Below are 20,035 nucleotides of genomic sequence, written 5' to 3' on the forward strand. Positions count from 1 at the left end.
CTGGGTTTGCTCCAACAGGCAGCAAGACCATGCTAGGTTTCTCACACCCTCCATCAAGCATCATCATACAGCACCACTGTGCCATACTGGGCAACCCCAGACGCCCCTCTGCCCACAAAGCAGAGGATGTCCAAGTGTAAAACAAGTAAAATACAAAGGTAATGTGAGGCTGCTTTCTCCTCATCTTTGAGGATTATAGGAAGTACAAATTCTTAAAGCTTTAAAAAAAGCTCTGTAGCCACGATGACAGCATTCCCTGAGCTGTCCTAGACCCACGTCAGTCACAGTTGCAAGAACCCACCTCACAGCTCTCACTAGGTACTTTCCCTAAAAGAGGAAGTGAAGCACAGCCTGCTCTATATGGGATGAGCCGTAAGTAGGGTGGTTGTGGGCCCATATATACCAATCTGACCCTGGGAACAGGGAAATGACTCATAAGTATAAGCATAGCCCACACTACCAGCTTTTAAACTGTTTTAGTTCCTTCGCCCTCCTAGGGAACAAAGGCCAAAGGTAGCAATTAAGGGGTAACATACAAGAACTCCCAATTTTCAGAGAGAAAGCCACATGAAACAAGCAACTGGTTACACCCACCTCTGAAAAAAAAAAAAACAAACCAACCAAAAAATAAAAAACCCAACCTCAAAACAGGTATGCTGAACAACCTGCTACTCAAGCACAGAGCAGACCCTTCTTTTCAATTCCCTTAAGCTCAGCTTCACCACAGAGATATCCTCTCATCACTTACTGACGTTTCTGCCCTGCATCAGCTTTTCTGTATTCAAATCATGCTGATCATTAGATAAATGAATGAGATAGCTTGTTGGATAGTGGTTCTAAAACAAAAATTTCCGGAAAAGACCACCTGTTCTTTAACAACTCAGTAGATTTTCCTTTCAGGGCTTCCAGATCTCTGCTTTAATTTTATCTACTTGACACAGAACGAGAATATTCTGGAGTATGAGCATAAGGTTCCTGAAAAACTGCAATTATATCTAAGTGGACCAATTGTGAAATATTCTCCCCATTTTCCATACAGGCAGTCAGGAATAAGGCCTGTTGTTTCTACCCTAAGATTGTATCGTAAGACTACCCCATTTTGACGTGAAATTAGGCATGGAGCCATTATTTGCATTTCAGGAAGCTTTTTACAATATCGCAATATACCTCCAGATTTCTATGCGACAATCTCAAACAGCTGATTGTAAACAAGCTTATCGTATGTCCAATAAGATTAGTAATTTGAACTTGCATCTAATATTCAATCAGGTGATCCAAGTCTGTGTCAACAAAGAGGCACAGAACATCGATAGTCAGATGAGGCTCCTATTTCTCTTTCCTCAGTTCTCCAAGAGCCTAGCCGAGTCATGACTGAATCAAAAATTATTTGGGAAAGAAGTGACAGAGATGAAGGAACTAGTAAGGTATCTAGATACTTGCTTTAAATTTCAGACATGGTACCAAAAGGACTCTTCACCCAACTCCTTTAAAAGATAATCAGGAAAATATTTTGTTTCTTTTACGAGACACAAACCATCAATATTTCCTACTCTCCTAACCAGAATTTTCCAGAGAAGTACAACTAGCCACAGCAATTTATTTAGACAAAAGGTTTACTCATCACAGCTGTAACACTTACTTAGCCCTTGAAACTGTTAAACAAAGAGACATAACGGAAACCATACAGAGGTCTCTACCATGGTCTTTCATAGATTCCACCCCCACCCCCACCCCAAATCATAGGTGGTAAACTACGTGTGAAATAAGCATCTTTCAAAACCAAAATGCGGCATTCAGGAGAGAAGCTTATATTTCAAGCAGAAACTATGAGCTATCAGTGCATAGAGTAAGATTCCTCTCCCTAGCACAGTTAAGAAACAAAGTTAAATTATAATCCAACTATTTTATTTATAGGGCAGCTTTTTCCTCTCCTCAGTAACTTCTGAAACCATTCAAGGAGAGGTGGAATTGCCATACATTCCTGCAACTTTTACGAAGAATCAGTGCCTGGAGAGAAGTCCCAAATCCAGTGAGGAAGAACTCAAATATGGTGAACCCTACCCTGTCCTAGCAGTACTTACACACTCCAGACAGGTCCAAGCTGCATTTTGACAATCCCAGCAGATGTCAAAGAAAACACAGGAGGAAACTGAGGCTACTACGGTAGAGGAAAGAGGTATGAAGCACACAAATCCATCCAAAGCTTTCTTTTGCTACTTGGAGGATAGCTTTCATTTTAATTGGCAACTTAAACCTATGTAACATGCATTTTTCTAACCATTTTGTGGGTATCAAAGTTATTTCAGATGACAGTATAATACTGAGCTAAAGTGTTAATATTTCTTCAAGAGTATTTTTTTTAGCAGATAAACCTTAAGATTATTTTTAAATTGTTTGTCAGAGCAGACTACAGTCTGAGTAAGCTTTCTTTACAACACTTAAAGAATGGGCTTTTACAAGGCTTATCCTGCTACATAGAACATTTTAAAGAACAAAACACATTTAAGATCACATTCAAAACACTGTTTTTCAAAATATCATGATATTTTAACGAGACTAACAATTTATTCAATGCAAATGCAAAGTATAAAGTTGTGGAGTTCCAAATACACATCCAGTCTGCCATTTCTAGTTTTGTGCAAATTAATTTACTCAAAATAATTTCAAATCTAGCATAGAGTCATTAACATCCAACCTCCAAAGTTACAGAACTGATATTTTTCACATCTGCTTGGAATTAGACTTCCCAGTTTTACTAGATTTAGTTTTTATTTAAAACAAAGGAAAAAACCTGTAAACAATTACTGTAAAAGCAATTAGCAACAAGAATGGGTGACAACTGTCAGTCTTCAAATATAATTTAAGCTATGCCCTCTCTCCTTACCATCAACTTTTAGTCAAACATGTAAATAAATACAATAATTTACACAAATAAAAGTTACCACTATAGGAAAATACATTATATGCTGTAATTTGGAATAAAATATCATAGAATATTGGCTGTATCATTTGAAATATGTATTTGACTGCTTAAAACAGTTTGATGCTAAGCAGTTAAACCTTTTCTTTGTGTAGAGGACTACACTTTTACTCACTGTTAGAAATGTGGTTTGTGATTAATTTTATATTAGTATATTAAACTCCTAAATGTGAAAATGACTCACGTCATTTAGTGAAAGAAGATACCATAGGCACCATATTTTTTTTTCTTTTTAAACAAAATCTGGTGATGAACCAGCAGTAACAAAATAAGATGAAAATTTAAAGGCACATTCAGACAACAAACAACACAGTTTGCATGATGCTATATTTAAAAAAAAATATTTATGCTCTGAATAATTGATTGGATCAGGAACAAATATTGTGGCAGATTCTACTCTGTCAGAGAGAAAGTAAATTGTAAAAGGTGTGCAATTCAAATTACATAATTATTTTTTAATGTTGAATTTTGTTTTGTTTTAAGGTCAGTATAAGGCTTATAACCAAGTGCATGTTAAGAGGACTGACTACTCAAAACCTCCTGTTTTCTGAGTGCATAGAAATACAATGAGCAATGAAGATATTCCTTGCAAGAAGATGTATTCTTCTACATGTGCAAGTCTTAATCAAGTACTTGAGCGTCTTTCAGGTCTTGGAACACATTTCATAATCGCAGCCCTCCACAGGGCAGGGGCAAGTAAAAGGCTTAAAGTAGTCACACTCAGAATAAGAAGATAGACCTGAAAATTGGAAATAAAAGCCATTACTTTTCTTAGTCTTCACTTGTATTCCTAACCAACTATGCATACTGTTATAAAAGCAAACAAGTGCATGCACAAGTCATCTAATTATCTGCTTATCTGGTTTAAAGATACAAGTGCAAAAACCAATGTTATGACCTTATAGAAAAACAATTATTTACATGCATAGTTAAGAGGTCAGTTTTGAAAGGTCAAGGTTTGCTCAAATAACACTTTATTAAAAAACCCAAAACCTATGCTAGCTTAATGATATAGTGGCAAAGTGCACTACTATTTTATACACTCAAGCAAACAAAAATCCCTTTAAGTTGTACTGCACATCTTCCAAAATAAGATCATAACTACATATTCTGAAAGAGCCTTATAAAATGGCAGCGGGAAGTAGTTTTGAGGTCTCAAACAGAAGAATGCCTTTTGGAAATTTCAGAGCTGTGTAAACCTACACAGTAGACAATCACGTGAGAGCTGCCACAGAAAAAAATGAAAGCCTAAAGGCCTCCAAGCACAGTGGGTGGGCCCCTAAACTGGTTCTGTGATCACATATGGATATCTTGAAACTCTATACAAACATGCAATATTTATAATTCCTAATTATATGCAGGAGTGAACATGAAAATGAATCACCTTTACCTATACAAGTGAACAGCATTGTTTAAGTTTTTCACACGTGCTTTATTTGGAATTGGTTCCAGCATTATACAGCCCCCTTGCTCACACAATGAAAAGCTCAGAGCACCAGCACAGTATTTTTATGAGCAGAGATACAGAGGAGAAAGCAGCTAGCACTAGAAAGTGAGGTCAGTTGTATCTCTATAGCCATAATTTACTTTAATTCACAAAGCAGACTTCATATTGAAAAAATAGCATTCTCACAGCTTCAATAATAAAACTAAATTTAAGGTTTCTTTCCTAGGGGATTTTTTCTATGACTACTGAAAAAGCTGGTTGTTTCTTCTGCAGAGGATTTAAAATTAACAAGCTTTGCAGGTAAAGATTACAAGTTTGTTTCCTTGTTTAAATATTAAGGCAATTTCCACTTCATCATATCTGCTCTCTGGTTCTGACTTACTCATATTTCCTTAGTCAAATCCTGTACTCTCAGTTACCTCTTTCGATAGCTGTATCAGAATTTTAAAAGCAAAGGCTTCTCAGTCTTAGTGACTTGCGTGCTATCTACAACGCACTGCTCAGTTAATAAAGAAGTTGTAGGTGACAGCAGTTAAGGGAAAGCATTTATAATTAAGCTATTTAGAAGTAAAACCTGCTATTTAAAATATTGAAGTACAAAATGAAACAAGTAGAAAACGGAACAAAGAACCCTGTCAGGGACATAAATCTCTCCATTTGTATGGGTTGATTCTACTTGTTAGCAGTTGAGAGATGCCACAAAATTGGAATGTGTTGGTATTTCAAATATACTGTAATACAAAATCCCAGTAAGTTATTCAGGTGCAAGAAGTGAAGTTAATAACTATAGAACAGCTTACCTCCCGAGATATGATCCCTGCTCTGCGTGCTCTACTTCCCAGAACAAAAGAGAATTCACTGACTTGTGCCAGTCCTGCTGAGACAATCCACTTGATATACTGGCTGGTCTTCGGAAGAATCAGAGAAAGCACAAGCACTGCCAAGACAAACTTTAAAAATAGGGGGTTTGGGTGGTTGTTTTGGTTTCCTTTTTTTTTTTTTTTAAATATAAGAAGAGCAACAGATGAAATAGTACAATATTTGTAAGATAACACAGCATCAAATACAATCATTCTGGACGTAAACTAGTGGACTTCTAAATGCGTCTTCTGTATTAATGTCAAGAGACAAATGTACACTGCACAGTAAAAAGTGGTATCTTGTTTACTGTAATTACACTTAATAACTTTATCATAAATCCTGAGCTAAACAGATGCTTATCCATGTGTAACTTATTTTTAACATTAAACAAAATGTTTTTAATATCCTAGGAATGTTGTATCAAACTGTATTCTAGTCAGTACGATTCCTCCAAATACAGACTTAGAGTAAAGATGTAATATCCTCTGTTAAATAAGATGATCAGTTCTTGCACACAATTTTCATTAGGGCATGCAGCAAAAAGATTATTTAGACCATTAAAAGATAAAAAAAAGAGAAAAAAATTACCTTCATTATGACCACGGACAACGTAAGGAATAGCAAGACTGTGAGTTCATATATTACAAATGTGGGGAAAACATGAAGTCCTAGGAGGAAAGAAATCAATATTTCAAAGTTTAAGGCCACAATATTGCTGTGATAATTTTCTGAATTAATAATAGATTTAATTGCAAGAATGTAAAAAAAAAAAAAAAGCCCTAACACATCTACCAACACTACCTACTTAATCATTAAGGTGCTTCCTGCATTATCCAACTATTTTTCCTTTGGATGGGTTTAGCACAAACAATATTCCCAATTGAGTTAAATTATATATGACCGATGCATGAATGCTTTCAGTTATAGTTTTCTCTCTTCCACACCAGTCAACAATCCAGAATCTGAACTGAAACTCACCTCTAATGAAAGCTATGAAAATACTGCAGGGAAACAATGCCATTGTTCTGCACAGTGACTGGAACATACACTTTTAGCTGTTTAACATTTTTGTATGACATGGTAATGGACTATCACTGTGGGCGGAACATGATATTCAGTATTTGCACAGACTATAGCTACAACTGAAAATGTAATTGTTTTGATCCCATGACCCTCGCATGCAAACACTGAAAGTCACCTGAACTGGAAAAGTCACTTAGACTGGAATCAGGTTAAGTCATAAACCCCTGAGCGTGGTCTAACAATTAAGGAATTATATAAATCCCCATTGCTATGATGTTGGATTTTTTTTCTGGCAGGGGTGGGGGGTATCCGTCTTTTTTTAATTTTAATTTTATTCTTTTTTTCCCCATTTTTTGGTAATTTTTATTCGGTAATTATATGAAGCAAGATAACAAGAACCATAAAGAGCACAGAAATTTAAAACTAAATCCTGCTAATATTAAACAGAAGAAAAAGAAGTATTTGTTGGAGAAGTCCTGGAGTCACTGAGGAAGAATCTTACTCACAGCTGACTAAGTCCACTTTTTCCTCCTAGGATATGAGGAACTTCTGCATGCAAACATAACTGTGTATCTTTGGAAATTCATTCCTTTTTCATAAAAGCTCTTAAAAAGAGGAACCAAAATAGTGGTGGTGTTCCTGATACATCCATAATAGTTGGCAGTTCTCCAACCCAATTACTTCTGGTGAAGCGCAAGAGTTTCGCTTTCTAAAGCACGAGGCATGTAAATTGATGCTGTAACATCTTATTTTAACACAAGACAAGTTTTCCCTAATTTTCCCTGCCCCATAGAGCTGCAGAGCCAGAACTGTAGAGAACTAAAGAGTTGTCTTCTCTTCCCGAGTGTGCAATGTGTCACGATGCTTTGTCCATACGCACATTCCATTGTGGATGAAAACGTACTTCAAGTACATCAGATTTTTATACAATTACTCCCCAGTCAGCATGCACACACTGTTTTATTCCCTTCCAACTGCTGAAGCACAAATGCAAACAACTATCAGAATAACAGGAGAGATGGCAGAGAGAGAGAGATTCACACCACACCAAAAAAAGAAATCCTAATGTGTGCATGCATGCACACGGAGGGGCAAATAGCTTCTGGGTTTTTTTACCTTTTATCATGTGCACGTTGCTCATTTACCTTTAGGCCCATCTCAGAAACATACATGAAAAGCAATTAGAGAAATACAGCCTGTAACAATGTCATGTTTGGTAAGAGGGCCAACTCTGCCACATCTAGAATTGAAGACTTTAGAGGGAGACTATAAATACAGCCTAGTGCTCTCATCACTGCTGGCTGATCTACCTTTTCAGTTCTGGAGGTCATTTGGAACAGCCTCCCAATGTGGAGATTATGACAATATTCAAAAGAGCTGAGGGACAAACTACCACAGATTTCTGTACTAACCTGTGGAGGAAGTGTTTGCAAGGTGAAGCAAGCCTAAACCTGTTACATACACTATTCTGAGCAAACAAACATCCCAGCATACAGCCATGATTTTTGGGGAAATAAATCCCAATATAGTGGATTTCATGGTCATTACAGAACTTTGCCCCAGCCCAAGATAAAAACATAGGGTAAGGCCACAAGTCATAGCAGACTGCTGTATGATCACATGAAGCCTTCCTGACAACTCAAATGCCATCAGAAAGATTAACTTCATCAACAGAAGGTGTGTGAATATGGGCATTTATTTCAGTCATTTTAACCAGACTTTGTGACTAAGCTCAGGAGTCACTATGGACTTGTTTGTTCTCTACAATGGAAGAAAAACTCCAACCAAACATTTCAAGAACTTCAGCACCATCATCAGGTAGCATGTGGCACGTTGGCCTGTCACCAATAGCTAGGATATCACTTGCGTACATTTTCAGAGAGCTGAGCATATGCCACCAGACTTCAATTCTAAGCGGCGTTCTGGAATAACTGGAAGGGAGGCCTTGGGGTGAAGGTGACCTTGCATCAATGTCGAGCCAAAAAGCACAGTTCACTCGTAAGAGTTGGTGTGTGTTCTTCTATGGACGATTACAGGCAAGATTTTGCACATTTCTTTTTATAAGTTCTTTTTTCTTAACAGGTAAACTCCCCTCCCCCATCCCTGATTAGACAGATTTTACCAATCCAGTGCATGGCCACTGAAAAGCACATGAAGATCCAAATGCAGTCATGACCACATCCTGGAAGATCCAGCATCAAGAAAAGGAATCTTGGAGCTCCTTGATGGCAAACAAGGCTCCAGAAACCAGAATTCTGTTGGTCAAATTGAAGCCACTAGAATTAATTCTGACACATCCTCAAAACAAGACATGACACAGAAGAATCGCATTAGTGATGCATTGGGATGCTGTATCGACTAAGAGTCTTAATGAACCTAAGATCATATCTAGCAAATGCAATAAATGCTACAGCCCTGGTTAGATTAAGTAGCGAGGGGAAAAGCAACATTTATCTCCATTTTTCTGCAAAGGGGAAAGTCCTCTTGATTCTAGTGTCAGTTCTGAAAGCTTGAAATCTCCAAACTTCATTGTGTTCCATGCAGGACAACAAAGCAGTAGAGCTGGATGGATAAGGAGAAGGTGATGTACGTCCCCTAGTGAATTCCAGTTGGGGTCTTCCTTTGATTTCTCTCAAATTCAACAGAAATGTTAAGAGGCTGATCAGAGAAACATTGTGCGTATATTTGTTCTGGACAGTGGTAGTGCTGACGGCATCAGCATCACCAATCTTCTGAAGAAAAAGACCACACTGTTAAAGCATTTTCAGCATCTTGCATTCAAGGTCCAACGCTGACCACAAGATTTACCCAGAAGGGAAACACAGCCTGGCAAGTGAGGACATCTGTACAGCACATTGAGGACACACAATGTTGTCAGTCAGTGGAAGTAATCTGCCTCGTCACCACTGGCAGATAGGGTCCTGATGCCCAATTACAAACTCTATACGCCCTGGAGACTGACAAAAATATGATACTGGAGCTGGGGGGGGGAGGGGGGAGGGGGGAAGTAAAACAGTCTATGCAAAAATGCCTTCCATCTTTCTAAAAAGCAATTAAAACAAAATTGAACGATGCAGACGTGCAAAGGGAAGGATCTGAGTACTAGGTACCAAAACGGAAATGAGAAAGTTCGCTCTCAAAATGTGGTTCTAAGGGATTGGTCCAGATGTACCCTCAGAAATACTAGTGAGGACAGACTGACAGGAACTTCCTAACCTCAGCTGACAGCATAGAGAGCCAGAAAACCTGAAGAACACACACAGGCCTAAATGAATGTACAGAGGGAGAGTAACTCAAAGTACAGCTGTTAATGCCTAACTGCAAAGGTGTGTTATTCCCACAAATGCACCCATGCGCAAATTTGAAAGCAGTAGCATTACACAGGTCAAGCTAAGGGCAGGACCACTGTTACAGATACTACAAGAACAAATGCAATTCAGCTCAGCTTTTAGGCACCAGAAGGATTTCTGTAGCGAGAACAGAAAAACAGGAATTTAAGGCAAGCAAAATAGGAACTAACTTTTCCAAATGATGTACATACAGTCCCTTTTCAATTAAGTAAAATATTTCTATTTATTCCTTTATTCTAAAAGGAATGGAAATTACCTTACTGCAGCGGTATACCATCCCACCTCAGGATCTCAAGTGTTTCTGCTCTCTATAATAGGGTGTTTGCTGCATATAGCAACGAGCCTTCTCTTTAGGCAGACGGGGAGAATCCCTGTGCCCTTTATATAATTTCACATAGTAAATCTCTCTATATTTATAGAGACATATCATTTGCATGTATATATAAGTAGAGAGCAAGAAATAAGTCTTTTCTTGCTAGATTTCTTTTAAGAAGTTTAAGGAATACTTTTTATCCTGCTCAGGTCTTTTTTGCGACATCACATCACTCCTTTTTAAAACCTACCTCCTTGCAACCCCCCAGAGCTTCCTGTTAACCACAAAATTTAAAAGTAATTGAAAGTGAAGGGAGGGGATAACGTTTATTGGGGGGGATGTTTCATTTTTTTTTTGTAGGCGTTCTTAATTTTTGTATTTTTTTTTACAAGTAAGCATTGTCATATTTTGTCAGAGGCTTATAACATAGCTCATTTTTCTGATCTTTAGCTAACTTTCTTCTGAGGCAGGAAAAACAGCCCTTTTCTGTAAAACCAAACAACCTTGTTATGCAATTTGCTCTTCCTTCTTGCAATTATAATGGTAGCAACAGTTAAAAAGATTATTTTTTTTTTAAGTCTGTAACAGAACTACCAAAATAATTTCCTTACAGTATAACATCGGCTATGTGGTGTGCTGCCAGCATGCCAGCTGAGGTCTTGCTTTCCTTACAGTATAACATCTGCCAGCATGCCAGCTGAGGTCTTGCTATTTTCTTGTACTGTACCAAAGTCTTATCTCTAGTCTTAATTTCTGCAGTCACAAGAATGTAGGACAGTATTTTTGTTCAGTCCATTGTAAAATTAACTTTGGGCTTATAATTACTTGCCATACTTTGTAACCCTGATAACACTATCTGCTCCATCATCATCTTTACTCGAACACAAACAACTTACCTGTGAGCATTTAGTAATTACTCATCCAACCTTGTCAGTTATATGGGCCCAAGAGTTTTACCACAGTTTACCCCTTTCCTCCCTTCATTAAAAAATAAGTAATTCAAATATAAAAAATGTTATCTATTACTAAGCAATCTGACTGATCAGCACAGGCTATTATCATGGGCTGGGTAAAACAAAAATCAAGACTGGCAAGCGTAACTATTTCCTTCTCATTTTGACAACCATCAGAAACAATTTTAGTTTCTGTTATGAAACAATACATCTCAAAGAGGGATATAAGGAAAGGCATTAAAATTATGCTGCTGGGACTTCACTGTTGTCTGAATAAATATATGGAGATAAAACCAACAACAGACAACTTTAAAAATAAAACCAGAAGAAAAAACAAGGGTGGTCTTGAAAAAAAAAACAAAACACCAAAAAAACCCCAAACCCTATGGATTTTCTAAGTAAGACTGGTTGGAAGGAGGTTGGATTTGTGCATCGGGCCACATTCAAACCCCCTATTTTAGACCTTACAACGGCCCCCAAAATAGGACATGCATCTCCTATACAATCCACAGGGCCTGTCTCTTTATTCACTGTACCTAAGCACTTCAGTCACATGTTTCAGTTTCTTTTAGAGAAAGCATATTGGGGCATGCACAGACAGCTAGCAAACGTCGCAATTAAAAACGAAGCTACTGATAGACTGCAAATATTCCTGTTTTGGGTAACAAGCATGATGACTTACTCTGCTTGTCTTAAATATCAATGCCGCATTTCCGTTGGCATTCAGGTAGTCTTGGATATACATCTTGTTCAATTATTTTTTCCCTGCCTTGACAACACACAGATCACATTTTCCTAGCTAAAGAAACAAGATGCTATAAAAAAAATCTGTTTCCATTATCATATGCTGCTTCTAGAGAAAACCAAGCCACAAGAACCTGAAATCTACTCTACCAATTGACTCAAAATAGTAATACAATTTTAGTATAAATTACAAATATAGCCACAGTGAAGACAAACACCAAACAAACCAACACCCAAACAAAAATGTTTTTCCCTTCAAATTTCTAGTTACATGCTTTAAATAGTATGAATTCGGAATTAACGATGAAAAACTGACATTAAAATAAGAATTGAGAGTACAACACAGGAATTGCTTATGAAGATGAATGTTACATTGAAAAATATTAGCAAAGGCAAACCAATATTGTGGTCAGTTAACAGTTCAACATTTTAACCAAATAAAATCTATCTCCTCCCCCCAGTTTGTAGACACCATTTTTTTCTCCTCCCCCACATTTGTAGGTTAACAGTATTTTTAAAGTTTTCTTCGAAATTACCTATGGATGCAAAGAAAATGATGGCAAGAAAGTCACGTATTGGTTCAATACAGGACATAATCTCCTCAGAAACCATGTGACCCTGAGAAGAGATCAGAGCTCCGGCTAAGAAGCATCCCAGCTCCATTGAAACATCCAACAGCTCTGTGATCTGTCAAGGAATAACAGAGAATCTATTGCTGTTCTCTAGCCCCGAGTGACTTTATATACCATTTCATGGTGAAACTATAAAACTGTACATTATACCAAATGTAGGAAATTACTACATCTTTATGCAAGTTCAACAACAAATAGAATTCAGTATATTTCAGTGTTCCGCAGTATTGTATTTATACAAAAGACTCACAAAACCAGTTTCCCCTCCATGTTACCTCCTTCCCCACAAAAACAAAAATAAATTTCTTAATCTACATTGTAATGCTTTGTGTCACTCTTACGGATAGCATCTGATTTCACAAAACCGAGAAAGACTATAACAGCTTCGGAGTCAGGATTACATAATACATCGAGGCTGTGAAATAAAGCAGTAAGAACAGCATATTTTCCAGCTGTCAAACACAGGGAAAAAATAAAAATCAAAGCTTATAATTTCAGATAATAGTCTCAAATTCAGCAGAAGTCCCAGGCATAAATTACATTTTATTACTGTAAATTGGACTTAAATGTGCCTGTGTGCTTTACCGAACAGGGATGCATTTAGGCATGTGTAGCAAACTGCTGAAATGAAGCACGATATCCATTTGAAAGAATTCAGCTAATTCATTCTTTTTTATTATTTGAATACGGTACTAGAGGGAACAGATGAAACACATGTAAAGAGACTGAACTAAAATGAAAGCAACTGCTTCAGGCAATGCTCAGAACAGTAAAAAAAGCAAGCAGCACTTTTAGTAGGCAGAAAGCATGTTTTAAAATAATCACTTTAAAACCATGCTGCTGCAGACGGTCATCTTATTGAGAAAGGGCAATGCAATTAATATTAATAGAACATTTAAAACTGAAGACTTATTTCCATACTAATTTAGATTTAGCAACAATACACTATAGTACCTTTATGGACAACATTCATCATATCTCGAACGGTGTTACACTGTAAGGTATCAAGGTAAAACTCAAGTGACTTGTAATTAATGGAGGAGAGCGAAAGACACAATAAACAAGTCCCCAAGCTATGCATAAAATGCCACCTAAAAATAAACCCCAGACTTTTGTGTACTGAAGTATTAATGTCTGAATGCTCATCACATAATCCCATTTATGCTAACAGGCTGTAATTTATTGCAAGACATTTAAGGAAACAAATTGGTTCTGTCAACTAATGCAAATAGTTGCTGATCAGGCAAAACCAACAAAATAACATTATAATGTTACTCTCATTTTAAAACAAAAGGAATTTCAGTGCTTTTCACCACAATTAGAAATTGTAAGAGAGAAGAAGGAAATATACATGAAAGGCTTAATTTAAAATCACCAAAAGATAAATAAAAGAAACAGTTATGTATATGAAACATTTAAGTTGATCTCAATCACAATCAAGTAGTTTTAAAAGTCACCACCTCTTGAGTACAAATAAGAGCTAATACAGCCTCTTTAAATAAAGTTGGAATTATTTTTACTATTCAGCTATAATCCCCTCACATTTAAGTGTTACCAGCTATAACAGAGCTCTAGATCAAAACTTTTACAGCTAATATTTTAAGTATTCCCATGTACATGGTTAGGTTACCATGTAAGCAGGGATTTAGCATCCCTTGTGTTGGAATTGCACGATACTCTGCTGTTAGGAGAATCACTATTCAAGCAAGGAGCAATTTCAGTGTGAAAGAAACATGCTTGTTCAGAAAGCATCAGGCATAACTGGAGCAAACTGCACGTCCCTCTGGGTTTGTTCCCACAGCATAAAAACTGAATGCCATTCCTTCACTCTATGACAAGCTAAGTATGAGCTCAAGGGCCTGGTAGATAAAAAAAAAAAAGCAAATTTTGCCATTTCTTGTCTACTGTCTAGGTACTACACAGCTTCAGGTCTACAAAATCTATAGGTCACTTTACACACAGAAAAGTGTAAAGCGGATGAAAGGGCAAGAAAAGGACCAAAAATTACATTATTTTCTTAACCTCATCCCCCCTCCTCCAGTCTGTTTTTCAGATTTATACGGAGACTCCTTTTACTGTTCCCATCCTGGCTTCTGGTTGTCCAATAACATTACCAGTAAGTGGACACATTTCCTCAACTAAATCTATAGCATCAGGGCTTATTATATATTATGTGTGGGCGCGCGCACGCACACACACCAAAGAGGGTTTGTTTACTGGCAGGAAGGCATTCTCAGCAAAATTTCTTATATAAGCAAAACTTGGGAAGTATTTTGCAGTTACTATTCCCTCTCTACTTGCATCATTTTTAACGTTTTGCCTTTACCAAACAGGGCTCTAACAATTACTAATCCCTGGGCTCTGCACTGTCCTTTTCCCAATTCCTACATTACAGAAAGCTTTTTCATTCAAAATTAAATGAAAAGTTTTGTCAATTTACATGTTTTTCTCAGTACAATGCAGTTTTCAGTTCTTTTCAAAGGTCCCATTTCACTCTAATTCAGAGAGGATTGTTTTGCTTTCACTAGAATACCAGATTTTTATGCTCAAATTCTACCATGGCAATAAATAACAGAAATAAACATTACTTCTATAACGTGTTCCAGTTAAACTTCAGCCATTTGTTCAGTAGTTGTTTTGGCTATATTCTCTAATAATGTGTATCTTATTGCTCATCTTTAATCATCATAGAAGCTTAATGAATAAGGTAAGCCAGTAAAATTAAAGAAATCCCTGATGGAAATAAATGTATTAGAATTTCAGGCTTCGATAATTTAAATCTGCCCAAGAGGTGAATTCTAAGCTTGCATTTTAAGGAAGTAAAGCCTTAATGGAAATGAAAACAATTTTTAGTGAGCCTTGTAAAAACTCCATCTCAACTGTGTTTTATTAAATAATTAACTACAATATTTGAGATTACAGTCCTTCCTTAATCGTCTCTTTTTAATTGATAGAAAAGAGTTCATAAGCAGGTTATAAGCCATTGAGAAGTACTCCAGGCAAACAAGGAATGACATTCCTAATACATTGCAGGAAAAAGTATGGACATTTTCATATATAAAGTACTGCAATAACATAGCCATATTTTCTTTTCATTTTTTTGGTATGTAAAGTAAGCTTGCAATTTCCCTCCATTTGCTGCCATCATCCCAGGTCAACCATAAGGCAGTCAAACTGGAAACGACTTCTCCCCCTACCCCTAAATGTATGCACAGTCCTATAAACATGTAAATGTAACTGCTATCCGTCTTGTCAGGTTAGGTTTTATTCTTTTCCAATTCCTTCATAACATTCAGCAACTTAGTTTTAAAATATAACAAAACTGATTACTGTTGTCCTGCAGATATCTAATACAGCAATTCATTATCAGAATAGCGTTTAAAACAATTTTCCTTGTAATGTTTCTGAACATACAGAACATGAAAAAAGCAACACTACACCACCGAACATGCTGGCTGACTTATAACGTGTTCTTCAGCTCATTGTGGTATATAGCTCAACCTAAAAGTACCAGTTTGGCCATCGATACTAAATGGTCATATTTAAAACCATAAGCTAGATTTGCTCTTTATGTTGCAATTCAAGAGAACAGTTCCCCAATTTAAAAATAAAATAAAAAAAAAAAAGCAGTACCAGCCTAACTCAAAGCTTGAAAAAGAGTTGCTGAAAGTGCAATAATGACCTAATGAACCTTTATTACTGATGACAAGGTATATGATTGAAAGATGCACAACTGTGTCAGCTAGACTTCTATAGGAATGCAACTATCGCATGTTTTTATTCCTGACATAGTAGGGCATCTATACGAATTAAGATTTGTTTTCTAGAAGAATTATCCATTGAACTGTTCAACTGGACAAAACCAAATACTTTTTTGTTTTGGTTTGGTTTTTTCATATTTTTTTTTAAGTCTTCGTGCTCAAACCACAGCTTCTAGCATTACTATAATGAACGCATCGGTGTCGGTGAATATCAAGCATCTCAACTGGTTTACTGAGGTTACATGCAGTATCCTTTGTACTGTTCCCTTTGATACATTATTTATCAACTTTAAAAGGAAAACGGCTTTCACTTAAGTACACAAAATATTTGCTCCTTCACAAACACTTCCCATGCTGAAGCAGCATTCTTTTTTGCAGTACAAATCCAACACACTCAAACATATTCTCCCTCAGGTTTGTATACACACATATATTAAGTAAAGTCACATAGACAAACTCCTTGTACATTTGACACGTGATTTGGGCACAATACGCCAAATTCAGTCAGATCAGTCTACATAGGCCATATTTTTAATGAAAACAAGACTGCTTCTAGATACCATAGTATTTTATGCAACTTTTGGGGTCTGGTTGTTGTTGGTTTTTATCGAAGTTGTTCTACAAATGTTATGCCTGATTGTTAGAAAGTAAAAAGGAGAAACTAGTTTTGTTCCTTCTCTTACTAGATAGTACTCCTGTTTGGAATATGAATAGCTGTTTAGAGGGCATTTTTAACCTATACAATAGAAATCAACAAATTGTAAAGCTACACTCTCACTAACTTCTTTCTTGACCTTCTTCCTGAAGGAGGTCAGCTTTCTCTGTTGAACCTGTAATAATTAAGCAAGTACCCCTAGAAAAAAGGCACACGCACGGGAACTTTTCAGGATAATTTTTCTCAGAGGACATAACAATGTGCACATCCAGGATAATGGAGTTTCAAACCTACAACATTATGAGCGACTGTCACAGTCTCTTCTCCAGCAGAATACTTTTTCAGAGGGCTGAAACGTGAGATAGAAACAAATAGAAGGAAGATTCATAGGAAAATTAACCAAACCCAAAAGGGCTATCATAACCTATGAACCTTGAGGCATTTCTCTACTTCCTCAACTTCATCCCAAACTGTTTATCTGCCACAGAAAAATAAAAGTACTTTATAATAAAAACCATGTTGAGAATTTGCTATTGAAAAGAAACTTGTGAGCAAATGTCAATCAGCTATTATCAGTATCTCAAAACCCATCCTAAATTATTTTCAAATGCAAGAAGTAGCCCAAAATTAAAGCTGGAACCATGATTCTTTAACTGGCTGTATTAAAAGTTACCAGCAGAAGTTCGGTTGATTCACATTCAAATTTTATCTCTTCTTACTCATCTGTACTGTAATGCATGAATCATCCGTGCATTTGGGGTTTGTTTTAAAACATTTTAAAACCAATTAACTACAGAGGTACATGGACAGGTAACAACAGTAAGTGTGATGGCTTTTGTGATACTGATGCAGTAAACTACCACATGTATCAAAATGTTTTATTAATTTAAAAGATTACCGTTAACATAAGGAAGATGAATGCAGTTATTCCTAGAATGAGGATTTCTTTATTCCCTTTGCTTTCTGCATGCAACTTGCGATAATACGGTCCTATGAGATAAGTCTTTATAACAAGACATATAAGAAAAACGGCAGCCAGAGAAAAGAGGATTTGGCCAATCAGTATCAGTATTCTCAGTATTTCCTTGAAAATGCTGGAAGAGAAGAACAAACAAAACATTTCTTTCAAGTGCTCTCATGACTCCCAACCAGTTCCCCTTAAGTGAAAAGATCTAATTCCACAGATGTCCAAAACTGAGTAGCTACAGTAAGATATTTAGATACGTTAGTAAACAAGATGAATACTAAATCTTCTGAGTGCCCATCAATCTCTTCTACAGCCTAGAATTTACTTCCATGTTGATTGAAAAAGATTTTTTTGATTGATTTTCAAGGTAAGCCATCAGGCTCAATAATGCTACCACATAGTATTTGACAAAATATGTCTTGAGGGAATAAAGTAATTGAAGAAATTAGCTTGGTTGTTTTTTTTTTGTTTGTTTTTTTTTGGTTTTTTTTGTTTTTTTGTTTTTTACAATAACAAACTTTTCACTCCAAATTTTAGTACTGGACAGGACTAAGGCAACTAGAACAGGAAGAATATCCTCACACAACATGACAAGTACAAATAATAAAGGGAACTCACAGAACAGAGTGCATATTTTTCACAGAACTGACATTAACTCTAGCACTCATATTCATATATGCAGTCTACATACTAATTAGAAGGGGGAGGGGGAGGGAAGATAACATACAATAATTTTTTTTACCTGGAATATGTGCTTGCTCCTGCTTGAATAAGCGTAGGCATGACAGCTATAAATAAACCCAGCTGCACATCCTGCATCACCAACATGCCAAGTAGTACGCTACTGTAGTCAATATCCCCTGCACACCAACAAAGCAGTCATGGAAACATCCATCAGAACCTATGAATGCTTGCAGTGCTCAGAAGTCTAGAAATGTTTTCATCAAATGGAGGCTAAGTATAGTTCTCGTTCAAAGCATTCTGTGCCCCCCCCCCCCTTAAGTAAATTAAAATATGTAAAAACAAAGATATATTTAAACTATTAATAAAATATTCATATGAAGCTTCTGTTACACAATAAAAACATAGACTTTGCTTAGCAGTTAAGCACTAGTTACACATTTACTGGAACTCCTTTACGGAAAACATCCAGTCTTTAGAATAGCGGACACGTGTAAGAGCCAGCATGTGTAAAACATACACTTTGAATTTAGGCATTAGAAGATGAATATTCTAGGGGATGGGGAGAACGTCAGTGCAGTATGTATGAGGGAGGTTTAAGTGGAAGAAAGCAGCATGGCAAAACTTTTGAACGGAAATATTTAGAAGTCTTTGAGAAGCTAGCAATATGGCACTTCAAGGTACTTATTTGAAGGGCTGTTAGCTATGAAAGACTACTTGAGCTGGTCTTAGTTTGCTGAAGAAGGATGTGAATTATTTAAGTTAGCCTTTCTGCCCTAATGACAGACTGGTAGTAACGGTCTAACCTGGTAACCTCTTAAAAAGCACAAGGATTCCAGACCCTCAGTGAAGTAAATTCTTAACATGGAGAGTACTGATTGGGCTACACTGTGTTTCTCCAGAGGACTGGCTATGTAAATAGCAGGCACACCTCGTAACAAGAATACACACAATGCTGGCCAGTGTTAAAGGAGGATGATCGCTTGTAAATCAAACTTAACAGTGGTTTTTGTTTTGTTTCATTTTTTAACTAGTTTCTCTTGTAATATTACAAAGTCAACTTCTTTCAAATTTGATTGTAGATGCTACAGTAGTCCATATTTAAAATTGTACTTACCTTCTTTATCGCCTCGAACACTACCTGCAAGAAATCTTGACACCAATGGTGTACTTGATAAAGATAAACAAGTGGAAATGAAGACACTTTGTGTTGGTCTAATTTGGAGCAAGTGTCCCCATAGTAAACCAAATGCAATCATCAGAACCGTCATGTAGCAGGGTCCTTGCAAAGATATTTTCCATACCTTGGGAAGAACACAAGTCCGTATGATAAAGTCTCAGTGATAACTAACAGTGATTTTAGTGCAAAGAAGCAGTTAAAGATGCATGATTTGAGGCTGCAGTGCTGGGCCACAGAAGTAATGGACTGTCATCCTATACATCCTAAAACTCTTAAGTTATTATGCCTAGTAGATAATAATCTGTACCAGAAGGCTCATTACCAGAAATTAGGTAAATTTCCCAAAGCTCACAGCCAAATTAAGGGCCAAAAGGTCCAGGATGGGATGAAATACATTAAAATCATCAAATGGAAGATCAGTTATCTGATGTGATTCCCGTGTGGGGGAAAAAAATGGGAGTGGCAAAGACCATCATCAATACCAGCAG

The 20,035-nt window shown here is 36.7% G+C and overlaps 1 protein-coding gene across 1 annotated transcript in view; it reads right to left on the reverse strand.

Moving 5' to 3' along the window:
• Window positions 1-3,291: 3,291 nt before the first annotated feature.
• TMCO3 (transmembrane and coiled-coil domains 3) overlaps window positions 3,292-20,035 on the reverse strand; it is a 30,441-nt gene continuing 13,697 nt past the window's right edge. Inside the window, exons 6-12 of the mRNA XM_009892128.1 lie at window positions 19,485-19,671; window positions 18,429-18,546; window positions 17,618-17,813; window positions 12,208-12,358; window positions 5,877-5,956; window positions 5,228-5,377; window positions 3,292-3,719 (exon numbers count right to left, since the gene is read on the reverse strand). Coding sequence (XP_009890430.1) covers window positions 3,606-3,719; window positions 5,228-5,377; window positions 5,877-5,956; window positions 12,208-12,358; window positions 17,618-17,813; window positions 18,429-18,546; window positions 19,485-19,671 — 996 coding nt within the window. The 3' untranslated portion in view covers window positions 3,292-3,605. The remainder of the gene's footprint in view (window positions 3,720-5,227; window positions 5,378-5,876; window positions 5,957-12,207; window positions 12,359-17,617; window positions 17,814-18,428; window positions 18,547-19,484; window positions 19,672-20,035) is intronic.

The sequence above is a fragment of the Charadrius vociferus genome, unplaced genomic scaffold, assembly GCF_000708025.1.
Source record: "Charadrius vociferus isolate BGI_N301 unplaced genomic scaffold, ASM70802v2 scaffold218, whole genome shotgun sequence".
In the NCBI taxonomy this organism is placed as follows: Eukaryota; Metazoa; Chordata; class Aves; order Charadriiformes; family Charadriidae; genus Charadrius; species Charadrius vociferus.